Source organism: Drosophila elegans, unplaced genomic scaffold (assembly GCF_018152505.1).
Source record: "Drosophila elegans isolate 14027-0461.03 unplaced genomic scaffold, ASM1815250v1 contig_149, whole genome shotgun sequence".
In the NCBI taxonomy this organism is placed as follows: Eukaryota; Metazoa; Arthropoda; class Insecta; order Diptera; family Drosophilidae; genus Drosophila; species Drosophila elegans.
This window is the reverse complement of record NW_024545513.1, coordinates 4,829,618-4,850,624: the sequence shown is the minus strand read 5'-3', so window position 1 is coordinate 4,850,624 and position 21,007 is coordinate 4,829,618. Positions and strand designations below refer to the sequence as shown.

The 21,007-nt window shown below is 40.9% G+C and overlaps 1 protein-coding gene across 7 annotated transcripts in view; it reads right to left on the bottom strand.

Annotated features, from left to right (window-relative positions):
* Nucleotides 1-8: 8 nt before the first annotated feature.
* Nucleotides 9-21,007, bottom strand: part of LOC108136253 (partitioning defective 3 homolog) — a 38,699-nt gene continuing 17,700 nt past the window's right edge. Inside the window, exons 1-9 of one of the 7 annotated variants that reach the window (XM_041707185.1) lie at nt 18,411-18,492; nt 10,117-10,458; nt 6,069-7,796; nt 5,354-5,997; nt 4,701-4,988; nt 3,911-4,641; nt 2,969-3,512; nt 2,583-2,687; nt 9-1,858 (exon numbers count right to left, since the gene is read on the bottom strand). In XM_041707185.1, coding sequence (XP_041563119.1) covers nt 1,327-1,858; nt 2,583-2,687; nt 2,969-3,512; nt 3,911-4,641; nt 4,701-4,988; nt 5,354-5,997; nt 6,069-7,796; nt 10,117-10,299 — 4,755 coding nt within the window. In that variant the 5' untranslated portion in view covers nt 10,300-10,458; nt 18,411-18,492 and the 3' untranslated portion in view covers nt 9-1,326. Of the gene's footprint in view, nt 1,859-2,582; nt 2,688-2,968; nt 3,513-3,910; nt 4,642-4,700; nt 4,989-5,353; nt 5,998-6,068; nt 7,797-10,116; nt 10,459-18,236; nt 18,358-18,410; nt 18,493-21,007 lie in introns of those variants that run through there. The other 6 variants (XM_041707187.1, XM_041707186.1, XM_041707184.1 and 3 more) reach the window with 6 other exon arrangements.

Genomic DNA, 21,007 nt, shown 5'->3' with positions numbered 1-21,007 from the left:
GGTTGAACTGCTGTTTATGGAAATTTGTAACTTTTAATTCGCAACTCGGTAGTTCGGTATCGCACAAATTACTTAGGTTGTACACAAAATTAAAGTATCGTATATATTCGCTATACATGTAAGGCTACTCACTAATTCGACTTAATCGTAGTGGTTCGTATAACTAAATTAAGCTGCTTGTCTGTTTTAGAGACCTTAGCCGAAGTCGGCTGCACAAAACTCCTTGTCTAGGCTCAATATTCGTTAGAACAAAAAAAATTGCTTCACTTACTCATATGTATATAGCTATATATGTATATGGTGGTGGCTATAAGTTTTACTTTTCGCTTCTTGCAAATCTTAACGTTTGCACACACAAAATGGCGTCCGCTTTAAAGCTTAACAAAATAAACAAACAAGTTCTATTTACAAATCAAAAAAATATATAGGGTATACATAAAAAAAAAAAAATAGGATAAATGACAATGGAAATTCTTAAGACCTTTCGTAGTTTTCGAATTTGATGTTTCTTTTTTCTTGTTGGCTTCTGCGTAAACTAATTATGTACAAAGGCGTTTGACTTGGACTTACAGCTAATGCTTAATTCAATCGGAAATCGTTTGTGTTTGCGTTTAAACAATTAAATCTAAGCACATGACAATTGGATAGCGCTTTACGGGGGAATACTTTCCTTATTCGTTACTCTCTTGGTTTCTGGTTCGCCAAAAATGAATATATATATATATGTATATATATTGTGAATTGTGAACTTAAGCTAGATGTGTGTCAGGGTGGGTCAATTGGTTGAAAGTCTGATAAATCAAAATATTATTGTTTGCAATTTACAAATATAAAATCAAGTTTATCCTTTTCTAGCGGACCCTTGATAATGTTTTGGAATATTAAAGTAAATATTATCCTGGTTCTTTCCGTTTAGCAAGAAAACGTCTTGGTTTTGTTTGCTTAACCAAATATCACGGATAAATATATATTCATTATTCAGACATTAAATAAATTAAGTGTTAAACTTTTTTTCCTTTTACAAATTCTTTTATAGCCTTAAATATATATATTCGTTTTGCCCTCAATAATTGGCTGCATTTTAGGCTTACAACTGCTAATACATAGGATTCCCTTTAAAGATTACAATCAGCTTTAACCCACCCCTAAAAGTGGAAATTCCATTTCATCCAATTTTAACAACACAAATCCCCCGAACATGATTTGATGTGTTCAGCACTCGGTGGCAAAGTAGAAGACCTCCACCTCCTCGTTGACCTCGCTGAGAATGACCCGATTTTCGGCTAGCACATCGCGAGTGGCGCGCGCTTGCGCCAACACCTATAGTCACACCTTGGAGGCATGTGGCTGGGATCCGGCGGCACTGCCATACTGCGATTGTCCGGACATCTTCTGGACGGTCTGGTAGGTGGGCTGCTGCTGCTGTTGCTGTTGGAGTTGCTGCTGCTGCTGGTGTTGCTGCTGCTGCTGCTGGAGGAGCAGGTGGGCTGGTATGCCCTGCTCCCTGATCGTCACCTGGGTCACAAAGGGACCACGACTGCGGGCACTGCTGTTCAGGCTGGCCGGCGAATAGCCATTCATGGCCGCCGCCTTCCAGTGCGGCACATTGATGGGCGACGACGAGGACGAGGTGGCACTGCTGCTGTGACTGTGCTTGATGCTCCCGACCCGCTGTTGCTGCACCGTCTCATACTCGTAGTAGCTACTCATGGGTCGCACTCCTCCGCCTCCGCCTCCTCCATTCACGTGCGATTGCGGCTGGGCCGAGGATCCTGGCTGGGATCCGGAACTCGTCGAGTGCATGCTCACGTCCTGCGAGCGGGCACTGCGCTGCGAATGGTAATGCTGATGGCGGCGACTGCGAAAGCAAGCGGGTAATGTTCATGAGTAATTTACAAAATGCCTAAAATCATGCCAAATAATAAAAATGTAACAAGCATCCCGAGTAAGCAACTTAAAGTCCTTTTAGTAACAAGGTGCAGTGCAATTCGGTTTTTAGCTTTAAATCTTAAACAAATATAGTAATAATAAGAGCAAGTGGCTTAAATATCTTTAATTTACAACTAAGCTTTAAACCGATAGGTTGAATATTTAAACGTTTTAAAGCTTTGTAGTAAAATGTTTAAATATATAAAAAATCGTTCCAATACTTAGCAATTAATTTTTCTTTTATTATTAAATTAATTTTTTTTTTTTCTAATTAATCAAGTTGTTGTCTTCCAAAACAATGGCTTAGTTTAATTAAATTTATTAGTAGCTAAAAATCTAGCAGATTGCTGATTGATATTATATCGACTAACTCATAATTATGATTATATCAACAAATTATGTTTTTACTTCAAAAAGCTCTATGCTGCAAAGTTGTTCAAAATTATTTTTTAAGTCAGAATGTTTAATGCTATTGTTAAATTTGATTGTTAATTAAATTTGTTGTTCTACTGACTTTAACTTATATTGTTCATGCTCTAAACCAAAACCGCCTTATATCTACAAACCGCACTGCACTGTAGTGTGTGTGTGTGTGCTGTGGTTGTGTGTGTGTGGTGTGTTTGTGGTTGATAGTGTGGTTGTGGGTGGGTTACCTTTCCGCCTCCACCTTGATGCGCTGCCGGATGACCTGCTGTCGCATGCACTCGAGCGTTGACTCCGAAAGCGTTTCCGAAATGGATGTGGTGGAATCGCCTCCACTGCTTTTTTTTACCAGTGTAATTTTTTTAGTAGTGGTAGTAGTAGAGGGTGTGTGTGTTTGTATGGGTGAGTGTGCGTTTGTGGGTGGTTTACACATGGACAACAACATAGATACACGGACACGCGGAACAGAAAGAGAAGAAACGGGGCGAGAAAGAGAAAGATACGACACATGTACAATATGGTGTTGTTAAATGGCTAATAAGGTTAGTTAAACAATTAATTCCGTCACCGGCAAAATGAAAGTGATGCAAAGGACAGGTCGCAGGCCCGCTCTCACCTAATCTGGTGCTGCTGCTGATGCTGCTGGTGCAGATCCTCGTAGTTGGCATAATGCTGATAGCGATGGTTGAAGATGTCGTTCTGATGGATGCCGCCATTCAGCTGGCCACCATTTCCCGCACCATTGGGTGCTGGAAGCGGTGGCGGTGGCTGGTACGCCGGCGGCTTGCCATTCCGCTCCAATGCCGCCAGTGCTGCGGTGGGTATCTGTTGGTGTTGCTGCTGCAACTGCTGTTGCTGCTGTTGTTGCTGCAACTGTTGCTGCTGCTGCTGCAACTGCGGCGATGTGACTGTGGAAACCACCGAACTTGGTGGCGAAATGGTCACCGCATAGTTGTTGTCCACCGGCACCACGCCATCCTTGCGATTCTTGCCAAAGCGGAACATATGCCCAATGCCGCGCAGAATGCTCGGCTTCTTGGCCCGCGACGACTTGCTACCATGTTTGCCATCGTTCAAGGAACTCTGGAAGGGTCCATTGCGCTGCGAGGCAAAGCCGCCCTCGTGATCGCCATCCTCCAAAAGCCAGGTCTTGCGAGGCTCTAAACAAATCACAAATAAAAGATTTGTCATTTTTCAAATGAACACTTGCGGTCAATATAATAGTAGTGAGACAATGTAAAAAAAAATACTTTTAGGGCATAAAACAATTTTACTTTAAATTTATATTAATGCTCAATTACCAATAAACAAAATGTAATAAAAACTAAACGTTGACATTGTTTTATTTTTTCAAGAAAAATTTTAAAATGTTAAGAAGTCATAAAATTAAAAAATTATATACTTTAAAGGCACTAAACAATTTTACGTTCAATTTACGAATTCCCAATAAACAAAATAGGATAAAAAATGAACATTAATATTATTTTAGTTAAAAACAACTACTGTCCAAAAAAATACTATTACTTTCACCGCAGCTGCTGTATAAAGTTAAACTCACTATTTGCATCCGGCTCACTGACAACCGCCGCCCGGAGGCTATCCTCCCGGCCACGCCCACGCGGAGCCCGCAATGCCTGGTGGCCACGCGGCTCATCCGACATCTGCAGCTCCTGCACCATCGTCTGCAGCGACTCCAGCGACGAGGACTTCTTCATGCCCAGCGAGGGGCCCAGATCACCCAGCTGATCCCTGGCCTCCGCCTCCGCAGCTGCGGCCAATTGCTGCTGCGCATCCCGCTGCTCGATACTGGATGCCGTCTTGGCATGTTTATAGCCCGAAAACTGGGCATTTGCACTGACTATGCGGGCGGTGAGGGATTCAATGGAGCCACCGTACACAGCCGACTTGGTCAGCTGGATGCGGCGCTCGCGTTCCCGCTCCTCGCGCAACTTCTTGTTCCGCTGGTAGGTTCCAGTTTCACGGGCATCCAGCGCCGCATGGTGCTTCTCCGAGATGCTGCGACGTCCCAGGGCATCGCGTGAGAAGTGCTCCACTCCCGAGTTGGTCTCCAAACTCAATTGCGACGAGTAGGTGGCATCGAAAGTGCTGGACGTCGACGGAGTGCCCGGCACCACGGGATTGGCCACGACGACGCCTGGCCCCTGCCCCTGCCCCTGTCCCTGTCCCTGTCCCTGCCCCTGCTGATTGCCAACGGCGCCCAAATTCTGTGATGGATTGGCACTGCTCGCGTTGCAGTGCTGCCCATCGTGCTGACGCGACGGCAAGGTTCTGTTTCAAAAATGAGATGTAGTTAGCTGGCATTAAGATGTTAATGTTGGTTAACTTACGGCGACATGGGCTCGGCATCGTCCTCGATGAGCAGGGCCGTGTTGCCATGGCCAGTGAGCAAATGCAGCTGCGCCGGCGACCAGTTGTCATTGGTGGCCATGTAGTAGCTCTCGTTCCTCAGAGCTGCACTGCTGCCAACGGGCGCTGGTGGCAGACGACGTTGCTGCTGTTGCTGCTGCTGCTGCGAGGGATGTTGCTGCTGCTGCTGCTGCTGCTGTGAGACCGGCTGCGCTGAGTTCGAGGAGCAAATGCCACCGGTTAGGCGATCCAAAACGGGATTGCTCCATCTGTAAGACAAGATAATTGGTTAATCTTTTATTTTTAAGCAAGTCTCTCAAAGAGTTCAAAAGTTGAAGTCTTGCAAACTATAAAAGCTAGAGATTGGCAATTTAAATACAGAATCTAGTTATTCCCAAGCAGCGCAAGTTGGTAGAGGCAATATTTTAGAAGTTATTAAGGAATAAAATGTAATCAGTGACGTCTTTGCAAGAAGCTTAAACTTTTTTTTGACAACAGATGACGCTTTCCACTTTATGGTTTTGTCAGATCAATAAAATTGCTAGCGCCACCTGCCGGAGGCATATTTATTTTTAAAGCAGTGGTTAGCAGTGGTTTCTTCCTGTTGTGTCTTCTAATCCCTTGGATTACCCACCTGTTCATCTCATTGCCGGCACTGCCCCCACTACCGCCACCATTGCAGCGCTGCTCCCGCTTCTCCGGACTCAAATAGATGACCGTGGCTCCCGAATTATCGCTGGCATTGGAGCTGCTGTTGTTGTTATTGCCGCTGCCATTCGAATTGCAATTACTGCCACTGCCGCTGCCGCTGCCGTTGCTATTGCTATGGCTGTGACTGTGGCTGCTGCTGTGGTCCAAGATGTCGCTGGAGCTGGCCGATCGCAGGATCTTGCGGCCCACCAGCAGGGTTATGGTGCCCGGATGCTTGCCCGGCGTATTGACCATCGCCCGACGCAGTGTCTCCATGGCCTCGGCATTGTTTTGGCCACGCAGGGATACTCCATTAACGCTCAACAGCTGATCGTTCATCCGCAGGCGTCCATCGCGCGATGCCGCACCGCCATGGATCACGTTCTTCACGAAAATGCCCAAGTCCCCGTCGTGCTTCATCAGACCATTGCTGCCACTGGAAGCACTCGATCCCGAGGCATTCAGATTCGAGCACGTCTTGCCCTTCACACTCACGCCCAGTCCGGCCTTTTCGGTGTCGTGAACGGGAATGTGCAGGGTCAGCTCCTCGCGGGAATGCCAGCTGTTGCTGCTGGGCGGCAGGCTGTCCTGTTGGGATTAAATTAGATATTTTGGATTAGTTATGGCCAATGTTTCCCCTAGCTTCCCTTTCAACTTACGTTTGAAGCTGCCGACTCACTGCCCGCATCGATAAAGTGCTGAGATTCGTTGAGCTGCTGCTGCTGCTGCTGCTGCTGTTGTTGATGGGTGAACAGAGATCGTGCACTGCTGGATTTCTGGACAGGCACAGGCGGCGGCGGTCCTGGAGCAGGGACTGCAACTGGTGGAGCCACTGCAACCGCCACGCTAGCACTCTTCTCCGCCGGCTGGTCAGCTTGTTGGTCCGCTAACTCCTGCTGGCGGGAGACCACAATCCTAACCGTTGCGCCCGCTGGCATGCCCCGCAAAATGGCCACCACATCCGTTTGCGTTTTGCCCGTCATGGGAGTGCCATCCACCTCCAGCAAACGATCGCCCGGCTTCAGGCGACCATCCTCGATGGCCGCTCCGCGTGGCAGGATATTCTTAATGTAGATGGGACAATGTCCGCCAGCGGGATTATCGCGTGTGGTGACCGAGAAGCCCAGACCATTGGGTCCCTTCTTGAGCAGAATTTCGATCTTCCTGCCCAACTTGCGGGTATTGGCCACCTGCAGTGAGGTGCCCACGGGAGCGGCATGTGGCTTGCGGGTGGGTGACACCGTGGCCACCTCCACCATTTCGGCCACCTTGGAGTCCCGCTGCTGGCGGCGATTGCGATCTCCGCGCAGCACTCGAACCCTCAGTTCCGAGCTTTCCAGAGCCCGCCTCAGTTGCTCCTGCACCTGCGATTCGGTGAGTCCAATCAGTTTGATGCCATTGATCTCCAGGATGCGATCATCTCGACGTAGTCGACCCCTCTCGGCCCGACTGCCCGGCTCCACGTGTTGCACCAGCAGTCCGCCGCCATGCTCCTTGTCCGGCAGAGCCGTAAGTCCCAGCGGACTGCCGTATTCGTTGATGATCAGCAGCATTTCGCCATCCTTCTCGCGTATCGACTCGTACGCCTGGCCCAGTGGCTCCTTGCGCTTGGACTCCCTGGGCAGGGATTTGCTGGAGTAGGCACCACTCTGGCCGTGTCCCGCATGAGGAGCCCCCTGCTGCTGGTAGGATTGTTGGGCTTGCGGCTGATTCTGCAACTTCTCGGCCGCCTCCATCCACTTGTAGCCGTTGCCATCGCCCAGAAATTGCATGGAAAGGCGACCGGAACGGGCGAATGGCTGGTGGTTACCCGAAGAGTTGGAGGAGGAGCCACCGCCCCCTCCATTGGCCGCAAGTGGCTGCTGTTGGTGAAAGAGCTGCTCCTTCAGCTGCTGACTGGGATCATCGTCCTCCTCCCACTGGGGCGACAGCTGACCGCCGGCCTTGTCCAGCAGCAGGCGTTCCGGGGAATCCCCGCCAGCGTAGTGGGGTGCCGCTGCCGACCAGCGCTTGTTGCTGCCCTCCGCCTTCAGGGAGGCCAGCAGATTGGGATCACTGCTGCGGCGCACCATCAGTCCAACGCCCAGTCCGGCCATCGGTCCCGACGTCGTGCTGGTCACCTCGATGTGCGGCGTGGACAGATCCCGCGGACAGGTGGGCGCCTCCGTGTTGGTGGGATCCCGAAAGATGTCCGGCGAACCGGTGCCCACGGACGAGCTGCCCGAGGCCCCATCGCCGCCACCCTGCGGAACACCCGGATCCGGTCCTGGGTCATCGAAGTGCGCCAATATCTGCTCCCGATCGTCGGCCACGTCGCGCACACAGTCATCCGGATCGAGGATGCCCGACTGTGTCTGCAAATGCGTCACTGTAACCCAGGAATCGGGCTGAAAATGGACAAAACAAAATATTTTAATTTTCAAAAATTATAAATACGAAAGAAATACGAAAAATTGGTTAACATATTTACTTAAATCAAATTGTAGTTTCTACATTATATTTTGTCTTTTCTAATGTATTTTTTTTTAATTTAAAAAGTTTGCCTCTTTTTATAAGTTAAGTTTATAGAGTCAGTACTGTATTTTGGAAGAGGGAGAAACATGTAGACCTGCAGGTCTTGCATCTGTTTTTTCTATTACACTGGGGGCCATGGAAGTCGCGGAAGTCTTTCCCAACATCTAAGCCCTCCCCCAAAAACACAAATCTCGCATCTTCCATCTGCAGTCTGGTATCTGGAGGAGGCTCTTCACAACCCATTTGCACCAGCTGCACATCCACATCTGCGCTTCCGCATGGAGCAACCACATTACGTGTTGAGTCACACTGTCGTCGTCCAAATCTCGGCTCACGTGGGCTCAACTTGAACTCCCTGAACGATGCCTAATAAGCCAGACCACGACGACCTCCAGCGCCCAAAATTGCAATCTTCTCGTTGAGCCGAGCTATGTTGAGCTGATCTGAGCTGAGCCAAGGAGCTGGCTGGCTTTGCTTTTGGCATTCCGATGGATTCCACAACAAATGCCAAATGCCGGCCACTAACAACAAGGGCACTTGGAGAAAATCTCATTTTAATTGGACGGGAGTTTATTTTAAATGTTAAAACTGCCTTCTCAGCACAAAATACATATATATTAAAAATAATCATATAATTATCAAAAATTTCGTTTCCATAATAAAATTACAATAGAATTTTAAGATATATATTTTTGTATCGTTTCAAAAAGATACATTTTAATACAATAAAGTACGAAATTTTAATCAACTTTAATTTGAATTAATTTTTTCTTCATTTTCTCAATTTATTTCTTTAATTATCAATATCGGTAGATAAATACTTTGGCTTCTTTTTTTCACAAGCAACAGCACTTTCAATGAAGTCTATGTTTATTTTTAAGGTACTGTTTTTTTATCATTTGTTTGCCAGTGCTTTTATATTCTTTAATATGCAAATATTATTTATTTACAAATTATTTTGATTATAATTTCTCTGTGTGCATAAGATACAAAACAATTGCATCATGGCTGGAAACCAGTCAAAAGCGTTGGAGGCTCAGCGACTGAGACGAGCTGCAGAACTGGAACGTCGAACGTCAACTTGGCGCAATAATTTCGGCTATTTTTCGCGTCTTTTTCTTTATTTCTTTTTTCGGTTCGCCTTTGTCTTTCATTGGTTTGTTTCTTCACATGGTTTGTTCGATGTCTTTGTGGGTCAAAGAGCGCGCATTCAGGCATTCTATCTATCGGATTCGGATGCAGCACCGATTTTTGGGATTCCAAATCGCGATTTGCCGCGGAGAACGAAGCGTTAAGAATGCAGTTGGGGCACAGTGGGTCAACAAGTTGGTCAAGAATATCGATCACGTTTCTAACGAAATTCAAATTAACTTAAGGATGTATAGTAATCTCTTAATATTCTAAATATTTGTCAATGATCACATTTATGTTTAATGCTAATACGAAATTTGAAACAAAACTATATTTTTTTTTTTGTTGCAAATTTAGAGTTTTCACTAAAGAAAAAAACAAAAATTTGTTGTTGCTCAATTATATTGGTAATGAACATTTTGGTTAAATATACTTAAGAGTGCCTTTCGTCCCACTGTGCATGGTTGATAATATTTCTTTGTGGTCATTTGTCAATGGAAATTATGCGGCAACGGATGACAACACAATATCGTTCTCATATATCATAAAAAGATTGAAAAAACAATGTGGGCGTGGCCGCAAGGGCTAACACTAGTGTCGTATCGAACTGTAGGAATGTCAAATGAGATTGGGATTGAATTTGTCAAGAGTGCATATATCAGCACGTAAAAAAAAATATGTTATCAAAACCAGTAACAAAATTATTGTCATATTGAGAGATATTGTAAAACATTATAGAAATGTACATACTTAAAACTCCACGTAAAATTGTATTGCCACTTTTTAATGGATAATAATAGTACAAAATAAGATCAAATACGGAAGATATAACACTCTATGTTCTAACAATATTACCCGAAGTTATGATGTTTTTTTACAGGACCTACACCTTTTACACCTCTGCGCATACTTTTAAATTTGTTTAGATCTTTTTGTTTCGAAATTATTAGAGTAAAGTTTTTGATGTTTGCATTTTTTCAGTGAACACATCTTAGAGATCGCTTGGACTTGATTATCATTGATTCTGCATATTCCTATATATCAATATCGTTATATTTTTACCTTCACACACGAATAGGCCGAGGGCGATGGCGGTCGCTTGGGCAGCGTGAGGGAGTAGGACTTGTGGAGATGACCGTGGGGAATCCCCTCGTGCTTGGCGGCTACCTTGTAGGTGTGTCGCCAGCCGAAAAGACCGCCCAACTTGTTGGCCAGCGCCGGGCATTTGGGCGGTACGTCGAACATGCCGGCGGTCGATCCAAATCGAATCTTTGGTATTTGCTTATTAGTTTTATATATGTTTTTATTTTATTTTATCGATTTACTTTCCCGTTTTATTGTTCGCTTTTCGTTGGCTTTTCTTTGTCACTGTCGACTAATTGTTTTTTGAGGAACATTTCACCGCTATATGACATTTCAAAAGGTATATATTAAATTGTGATTCGACAACGCTTAGTCACTGCACTGTTCCATTGTTATTACTATTAGTGTTCTTCTTGATTTATTCTTCTTTCTTATCGGTGATGCAATGCGGCAACTGTTAAGAGGCGCCTTATCAAAAACGCTATCAATGCAGTGTGAATTGGCTGCCTTATCGGAGGCACACGGAAATGCTATCTAAAAAACAAAACTCAAGTCTACGACATTGGAATTCATGAGTAAAGGTGGTTCTCTGGATGGCGGCAGTTTAAAAACAAGTTCCCAAAAAAAAACAATCACTAATTCAATCGCCATTTAGATATTTTCCAAACAAACATACAAGAAAAGAGAAATACAATCCCAAATCAAGAAAAAGAAGTTACGCCAATTAATAATAAACAAACTGACTATCAAATTTATAACAAACAACTAGAAGTCGAAAACAAATCATAAACAATTAAGCTTATAGGCTGAAGCTTTTAATCGAAAGTTGTTGACATATTTCTTGTTTTTATTTTTCCACTTTAAGGGTTTCGCTTCTACGTATTTAAAACAATATATTTATTTTTAAAAACATTAAACAGCTCTTACAACTCTCGCACATTCACCAAAAATGTAACCCCGTTTTTCATTTGGGTTTACAATTATTTTACAAACTAGTTTTTCGGTTCTGAGAGTCTTGGCTGGCGGCGACGGCCTTTCCCAGGCAATTTTCCTGCTTGCATGGCTACCATTTTATTTCCCCCTTTACATACGACTACTATGTGTATGCGCCGCCTCTCTGTTCGTGTTCAGGCCTTTTTCTTATATATTTTTTTCTGTTTTTTTTCCTATAATATATAATGCATTAATATATAGATAAATCAACTGACAACGGACAGTTGCAACAGCAAAAAGGCAGTGGCAATTGCAGTTGCAGCGGCAGGTTGAACTCATTTCGCACACAAATTCGCTTTGATTATGCACATGAGCAGCGGCCAATGCGAGTGCCGTGAGAGCGAAAGAGATGAAGGGACGGACGGGACACACCTGTAATAAATGCGACGTTCGGTTCGCAGCAACAACAACAATGGGCCACAGTTTTGAAGCGCCAACAACGCGCTGAAGCATGACAAGATATATCTCCCATATCCACCATCCCCCGCTCGCAAATGCGATTTATTTGCTTACTAGAAATTTTAGACACAGCAAAAGGAGACTGAAAAAAAACAGGCACATTTACACATTCATTTATGTTTATATAGACTCTGGAGTTCGCATAAACATTTTTCCAGGCCGAGCCAATATTAGCTTAAGCCGAAAATAAAAGACAAGTCTAGTGCAGAAATTAAACAAACTTTTCGTATTCGCGCATTTCACTGGCTTGATCTACATACAGAGAAAAGTGTATGTGGAAGTATATGTAATATATCCACATTATATATTTCATTTTTGGTTGCATTATATTAAAGCTGGTTTATTTTATAAACAAAAACTAATTTTGTATATTAAATTTTTTTGTTTTAAATTTTAAAATGAAAAGCACTGGAACTTACTTTATATTTTTTCGAAACTGAATTTAAATTTAAATAAATTAAATAAAAACCAATTCCATCGAAAAATTAGAATTCATAATTACATATTACCAATAATCAAATTACAAAGATACATTTTATTTTTGTATACAAGATAAATGGAATATCCCTTGAAAAATACATCAATAGTTATTTGCACGTTAATTTGAAGGTCAGAGGGGTGGAATTCACCTGCTTGTCTCATTCATTAACATTTCCATTCAAGTGGAAGTAGTTATTGTGAGGAACGATTTCATTCATTCACTCAAGCATTCATTGATTGATTTATTCATTCTTTCATTTGGCTAATTAAAAATAAGCCGTAGTCAATAAAAGTGTATTCACTAATTTTTTTGTAAAGAAAAAATTAAATACTATATACAATAAATATAAAACTATTAACATTACTTGCATTTTTTTAATGCAAGCAAGAAACACAATTTTTCCGAGTCATTACATATTTTTTTTCAAAAACAAATCATCGCCAATAATCATTATTTAAACTTGACTTTCCTATTTACTTGTAAATTCCAATTTATTTATTTGGGATAACATTTGATTACAAATCCCGCACGTATTTAAATTATCAATTAGCAAATCCCTTCTTGGCTGCGATTTGGAAAAGCAAACGTTGACTGCATAGAAATAGCGATACGATGCGATCGCCCCCGACCATATATATCATACAATATAACATATGCATATTATAATGGAATCAGCAGCGCCGCTCGCCACTCCCTCGGGAAGAAATTAATTGAAAGGAGAAAAATACTCGTAAATTAGCATAAAATGCGATCATATAAAGTTTTCTGATGCGGCCACGCCCCCAAGTCATGCAAACCATGGCCCCCGCCCTCGTCGTCGATTCCTTTGTGGGAGCGCTGCTATTCGCCAGAGTTTTCAGTGTTCAGTCTTCAGTTTTTGAGTTTTCTGGAAAGAGTTTGGCCATAATTCGCAATCAGGCCTTTAACAACCCACGAGATGCCGTGAGGTCCCAATCGGCAGGGGAAATATCATAGAGTTGGTCGACTGAGGACAATGGGTGGCGGGGGGGAGGTGGGGATAAATGTGAGTGCCACAAACGTGCAAGAAATATGCAGGAGAGGCAACGAAAAGAAAGACCAAATTACACGTTGTCATTATGCATGCCATGCAGCAAAGGGCGGGAAAAAATCTGAAGAAAAAATCCATAATGAAGTGTAGCAAACGGCAGAAAAGAGTGGAAAAAAAAATGTATGCAAAAAAGGGAGGGAAAAAAATAATTCACAAATAACTACAGCTAAGTGCAGCAACAAAGAGGCGGGCTAACGGGTGGGTGGGCGTGGCTTGCTATTGTTGATTTAAAAAAGCATTATTGTTAACGCTGGAATTAGAGATGCTTTATAGTAGCGCCGGGGCCAAATAACGGAGAAATTCACGGTGAAATACTTTTCCAAGAAATACCAAAAGATAAGTATCCAAATTTGTTATGGGAAAGAAAGAAAAAATAGAATAATTATTTACTAATGCCACTTAAACTTCAACATTTCAAATAGTTCTAATAATATTAATGATAGACATACATTAAAAGTGCACCAATTTATAGCTCCATGGGTGAGCATTACACACAGCAGATAAGCAATTACACATTTCTCTTGTCAAAACCGAAGCTTTCAAGAGCCCAGAGACTGAGTGAAAGGAGATAGGCGGCACCTTTTTAGCAGCCAGCTGATTTGCATATGATTAACACAAAGAAAGCTAAATAATATAGCATCATGCAAGGCATTTGCACAAATAATTAGCAAATAATTGAATCGAGAATGTCTGTTACTCTTCTGTTTTCTTCTCTGAAAACATATGTCGGGGGTGCACAAGGGCACTTGAGGGTCAGATGAGGCAAAACAACAACAGATGCTGGATGTCTCAACGGAAAAAGCTGTCGGGGAAAACAAAGTGAGGAAGGTGAAAATGCAGTCTCCACCATTTAAGGCTATTAATGTCAATTGCAACGCTTTCTAATGGCCTGCCGCCTGCCAGCCAGTCGGCTTTGGCTTTCCCAATCACATTAAGCACTCTAATTATTATCAATCGCGGCGATATGATTTGTGATATGGTGATATGGCATCGAGTGGCGGTACTCGAGAGTGGGTGTCATCCAGTTTGTTTCCCATATGCCGAGGTCGCTGGCCCGCGGGAAATATTTCACAATGGACTCAAAAAAAGAAAAGCCTGAAAAAGTGACACAAGCTCGGCAAGTAAACTCACACTCTATTCCAGGCTGATGGCCAAAGAAAGCCTTCCACTTAATGACTCAAAAAAAAAAAAAAAAAAAAAACGAGCAAGAAAGAAAAGACAAGTCAAGTTAAGAAAAAGAGCTTGAACTTTTAACACCCATCATGCGTGTTATGAAGATCAGGGGGGAAATGAAACCTACCACTATACTGCGGCTCATCAACTTTTGCTTTTGTTTCTTTTCGGCTTTTACTGCCTTTTCCCTTTTTTGCTTAATTACTAGCCTAGGTAATTATGCGACACTTTAGCCAAGATCAATGGTGTTGGGAACCAAGCGCTGCATGTGTGTATCTATAAAGTAGTTTTTATTAAAACAGTAAGTAACAATCTTTAATCTTTATCCAGTTAATAACTTAAGGTTAAAAATATTTCTTATTAGGAAATCAATATTGTTTATTGGAGAAATTTCCTGTGTTTGTCAATGAACCAGACCTTTTGCTAATTTTAGTGTGAAAACTGGCAGTTATATCCGATCCTACTCTGTACTCTGTATATATGGTATATCAATCTGCCCTAATACTCGTGTAAATACCTAGTTGAATCACAAATTATATTTCACAAACACGCGCTTTGCTCACAATTCCGCTGATAGGTAAACAAATTATTACCCCACCCGTTTTAGCTCCAAAACCCCGTGAGTCAGGGCCTTGGAATAGATAATACCCTTATCCACATTCGCCTTTTTGACATCTGGACAAATTGAGAAATGTACGAGGGAAAACTTTGAGTAACTGCCATATATCGTATTGTGACGCTTAATGTACTCTTTGAAATTGTTTACTTTATGCGCTGTTTCTTTATTTTTTTTTTATTTTTTAGTTGGTTTGTTACGTATTAATATTAATTGCTGTTGGAGCAGGGAAAAACTTTCATCTTTTCCTACCCATTTATAAAGTGGAGCGTCGTCGACATGAACTGCAAGCGAATACGGTGAGCACAGACGAGTAAACAACAAAAGCCGCTTACAAACGTTAACTGGTAATTGCCATTGCCGAAAAATATATTTAAGGAGGGCGGTGAGTGGAGGGAGGGAGGTAAAGGAAAGGCCCCAACCGGATCGCTTCTCGACTCCACAAACACACAAAAAGTTGACTGAACTCGCGAGGGAAAAGGGAGATTTTGGGCGAATGAGTATGAGTTGTGATTGAGTAACACCGATTTTAATTGATTTAAACGGCAGCGACTTTTGCTTAATTGCACGTGAAAATGCAGAGGAAGTTGTGGAAGTTGGGGAGAAAAGTAAAAGCTGGAAGCGAACACTGCGAGAAAATATATAACGATTTTAGTTTGTATACTACTTAACAGAATTATCTACAATGTTCTTTAAAATAACTGAACCTCTGTCATACGATTCTTTTTAAGTATTTATCAGAGAGTAGATTTCTGAATCTCTTTAAATAAATACTATTAAATTTCCTTAATACTTAGAAAAGCAAATTATATTTAAGTAATTTGGAAATTGTTATAGAAAAACAAAACTATGCAAAATAATTAAAGAAAAATTATTTTAAATTAAAATAATAATTTGTTTAAATTAAAATAATTTTTCTTTGTGTAGAGATAAAAAGAGTACATAAATTTATTTGGGTAGGCTTCACCGATTCCCATTACTCGAGCATTATTTAATATCATAGTCATTCGCATTTTATCTAACCAAAAATGGTAATGATAAGGCTGCGAAAGAGACGGATAGATAATGGCAAAAAGAGATGCTGAAAGCGAGAGGGAGAGAGAGCCTACACGTGCTCGTATTTCGTATTCGTTTCAGGTCAATTGAGTTCACTGTCACTTTCACTCACTGTCGTCTCCAACCAACAAGTTTGTATTTATTTATTTTGGTTTTAAGCCACTTTGGTGACAACACTTGGCAGCCAAAAACAAAAAACAAAAACGAGTAAACAGTTAATCAAGCAGAGCCGGCTTTTAACTGTGCATTTCGATTGTTTTGATTCGATTTGTTTGATGGCCAACAACCAGCGATTTATTGGTATTTATGCTTTGTTTTGCTGTCGGCACTTTTGCGGCTTTTAGCTGGTATCGTTTGGTTTTTTGTGGAAAATGGGAAACATAGGGTATAAAATTTGTTGAATTCACATAAATTTAGCATGTATCTAGGAATTTCAAAGATAAGTTCAATGAAATGATAATTGTGTGACTAAACATTTTTAACCCTAGATAAAAAAAAAGGAGAACTCCTTTCTAGATACAATAATAATAATACTATAATTTATTTCTCATCAATTATACGTTTATAAACCCTTTTTAAACAAACATTATCAAAATCCTTGATAATCCATAGAATCTAAATACTACGTAGGTACTTAACGTACGGGAAGTAAGCACTTCAAGCGAAAATCGAATAATTGACTGATCATGGAATCAAGATTACCATCGATAACCCCACCCAGAGCAAACCAAAATAAATTTACGACCTTTCGCGCTTTAGATTGCATAAATCGAAAGTTTGGAAAAACCCTCGCTCCCGAAAAAAAATAAAAACAAAAACAGCCAATGGCGAAAATATTTTATCAAATCGAAACCACAAACGAACCGTAACCCGAAAGCTATTTTATCTGTCCAGAACGATAAGATTAACGCCAAGAATCGAAGGCACACCGAATAGAATGCCATAGAATGTAGTGTATATATGGAACCACTCTAGTGGGTCAAACCCACCCAATCGATGCCAAAGTCAGTGAAGGCCAACCACAGAGCTTAACTCAAGCGGCAACTCCAACTGGTGGAACCACCCCCTTTTTTCCCTGCCCCCGGGCCACGCCCCTAGTTTCCCTGACTACCAACCTGCTCCAAAGCCAAGCTTAAGCTTGAGCTTCAGTTTTAGTTCTCGTTCCCATTCAAATACGGATTCTTGTTCTTGCAGCATTCCTGCCAAGTGAAAGTCGATGGAATCAAGGCTCTTTTAAATTCTCAAGGCTTAAGTTGCATGTTTGTGAAACAATAAAATTACATATATTTATACTGAAGGATTTTGTTCAAGACAAAAAGGCAACTTTCCATCAAGCAATGATTCAAATTGCTTACCATTTGTGGTAAGTGCACAAAGAATTTCCATTTTATGAATTTACCTTTAGAAACTCATGATAAGGTGTGATTCAGCCAATCTAGACATATCAAACAAAGGGATAGTGAAAATAATCCGGAAATTAACTTTTTCGAGCAAACCCATAATAAAATAAATTCCTTTGCCACCAGACCCGTAAGAATGTGGGAATGTCTGGTTCTAATTACGCGCCGTAAAACCAATTGAAATTGGAGACCTAAATGGATTTATTAGCAATCTAAAAGGATCTGGAAAAGGTAGGGACAAAGATTAAAGAAAAGGTCAAAGGGTCCGATCCTGAAAAGAAGCCACCAAAAAGTTACAAAAATAAATGCAGCAAGAAGGGGAACATAAACCATATGTTGGGAAGATTCCCACTTCTGAGCGGCTTCTAAGTACAGGTGTCCTTCGAAAATAATGACATTGGGGGTTGTTTGTATAAATTGAAAAATATTGCATTCATCCATTTATAACATTCGACATTTTACACTAAGTTTGAATGAAGAATTTATGAAAATAAAATAAGATTATATTTCAAATATTTGCTTTGTTTTTAATTAGCAAACTCTCTTGATACTGAATTATTATATTTTGAATTCCCAAACTATATAAAGCCTATTTAACTGAGTACTTGGCTTTTGAGTTTAGTTTTTCCGAGTGTATCTGTGTGCATGTCAAGACATTTCCTGCATTTCCTTGATCGTCATGGGAAACTAAGCACAAGAAAACCATTATGAGAAGAATCACCCCCAAACAACAAGTGTTTGCGACTCGCGCATAATTAAATAAGAAACTTTTGCGTTATCTGGAATTTAATCTTTTGGCATGGTTAGATATATCTCTCTTTTTTATCAGATAGCTGAAAACTTTAGATAAACCTTAAATTCTGTCAATTTCAACAAAAGAACACAATGATATTAAAACTGTGGCATTGCCAAGTTCTTCACTATTTTGGCACTTGAACAAAACACAAAAAAATAAGAAATTTTCTTTATTTTATTTTTTTCTAATTGTTGTTTTGTCTATTATTTTATTTGCACTTTATTTCGAACCGGTAAAACAATTGCGTTAAATAATTGTGGTACCGACGACGGCGGCCAGCGACGGCAACGTCCGACGGCGACGCATTTCTGAAGCGAAGTGAAGTGCGGACGACGGTCCCGTCCCGGTCGCAAAAACAAAACACACACACAGCTCGGCAGTCGCAACCGCCGGAGAGAAAGAAAGAGGGAGAGCGAGCAATCGCGATTGCAGGTGGGAGAGCGAGCTGGGGAGAGCAAGCTGCACTAGAAAAAATTATGCTTTAAAATAACGAGAATTATGTAAATAAACGTCTTTAATAATTAACACATTTTTTAATTTTTCTAATTATAATTTATAATTTTTTTTAAATGCTTTTTGACCATTCTTGATCTTTGTTTAGACCGCAACGGAATATTATTTTCAATATTCTTTAAATACAACAATAACGCGTCTACTTAGCTCCTAAAACGATGAAGACCACTGTGGAATTAAAGCTAAAGAATTCGCAGCCAGTTAATAAACACATTATTCAAATGAAGAATAATTGATAAGGGCAAATTTATGATTTACCAACATTTTGTGCAGTGCATTGAAAGAGCATGGCCCGTTTTTCTCTCTTGTTTTTCACCTGCAGGCGGCGTCAGTGGCTCTCAAACTGTTAGCAAATGACCACTGGGCGAAGATAGCAACAACAAACACTGCGCAGAAGAACTTTGTCAAGCGGAACGCAAACTCAAATGCGCAAAAAGAAAAAAAAAACTAAATAAAAAAAACAGCGATGCGGCAGGAAAAGGGGATGCAACCAATACAACAACAGCAAAATTAGAAGCAGCAACAAGTGCCAAGAATGCTGATATAACGAATTCATCATACCCTATATAAAGAACCTAACAAAGTATTTAATTATATGTACATATATTATTTTTACAAAACAAATCACAAAAAATATAACTGTTAGTGTTAACCATTTCTCTCATAGGAGCTATTTATTTCTTCAATGGCTTGTCATTTAAAACTGTACACTTCTGTACACTTTCTGATACTTGTAAGAATGTAATCTTCTCTATGGTTTTTTAAGACTTATTTTATTTCAGTATATTCCTTAATATAATTGTGATGAAATGCATGACTTATTGGGACTGCAATTACTAAATCTTTCTGTGACGTATATGCCTCGTGAATCAAATGAAAAATGAAATATATTTACATAGATCACCCATGCGATCACATAATCCATATGCCTCGATGACGCCTTCCTGGGCGGCGCTGAATGCAAATTTATGTGGAGTGAGCCAGGAGTTCGAGAATGAGAATGAGAATGAGGATGAGGTTGGGGTTGGCGTAAAAACAAAAGGCAGGGAAACGCAGAATTGACGCCAGGACGTCGTTGGCATTGTTATGCGATGTACTTGTTGTTAGTGGCCTGGCAGGGAAGTAAACTAGACACAAAATGCCAAGAACGATTGACGACGATGTCGGCGACGCCTGATAATGACGATGGTTGGGATGGTTGGATGGTAATCATCATCATTAGCAGTTTCCTTTTTCCACTTATTCTGGGACCAAAACCAAAACCAAAACACCACACACAACATCAGCAAAGGCAACAACAATGGCCCGGCCTTCTAGTGCATTTGCAATTGTTAGTTGGTTAGGCATTTTTTTTCCATATTCAGCTGAAATTCTCGCGCTATGAAACCAAACGAACTGGAAAGCTTCCTTTTTCCACGAACAACAACTACAACAACAACGGAGGAAAAACTCGGCAACATTCGCATAATTAATGAGAGAAACGAATCAGCAAAAATGAAAATAAAAAAAAACAGCAAAATATAAGTACACAAATTCAATTTGTTCGTAGACTTTTTTCTACAGTATTGGTTTAGTAATTTCATATTAATTTTTTATATTTAATGCCAATCTTTCGTTATTCCAAAATGAAAGGGTATCTTTTTGGTATTCTTACAATTATACATAGATAAGCAAGAATATATTGTTGCATAAGTTAACCTACCACACTTATAAAATGCCCCCGATCAAAATTTAAGGTTTTGAAATATGCTGGCAGAGCTGAGAGCTTATTTTACACAATTAAACTAAAATTTAAAATTTTTTTTAATTTCCAAAGTAAAACTCACTTCTCACTGTACTCGATTGGTTGGTACTATTAGCACTATCATTATTATGTATCCGCATAAAAAAAAAAGAGAAAGAGTGTGTGGTCACTTTGGAGTGTTCGTGTGTGAGCTGAAGCTCGTCAAGTTCTGATTGCATTTAATGAATACATTTCGCACAGGTATTTTCTTCGCCGACCAAACCACTCAATCACTCAAACAGGTGAGTCATCAATCAAAGCCCAAGTTTCCTTTCTTTAGCAATTAGATCGACATCTTTCTTTTGCTCTTTCATTCATTAATTTACAAATTCCCATTGTTTGGCCAGTGTCTCTAAAACTTGAAGCAACGAAAACTTCCGTTCGGCTTTAAAAAATAACAAACAAAACAAAAAAAGCTTTGTCATCAGCCAAAATTCGAGCACACAACAACTAATGAGCAATAAGTCGAAGGGGAGGTGGGAAAATTTTTAACCAGGTACACAGAAAACATTTAAAAATTATATTTTAATA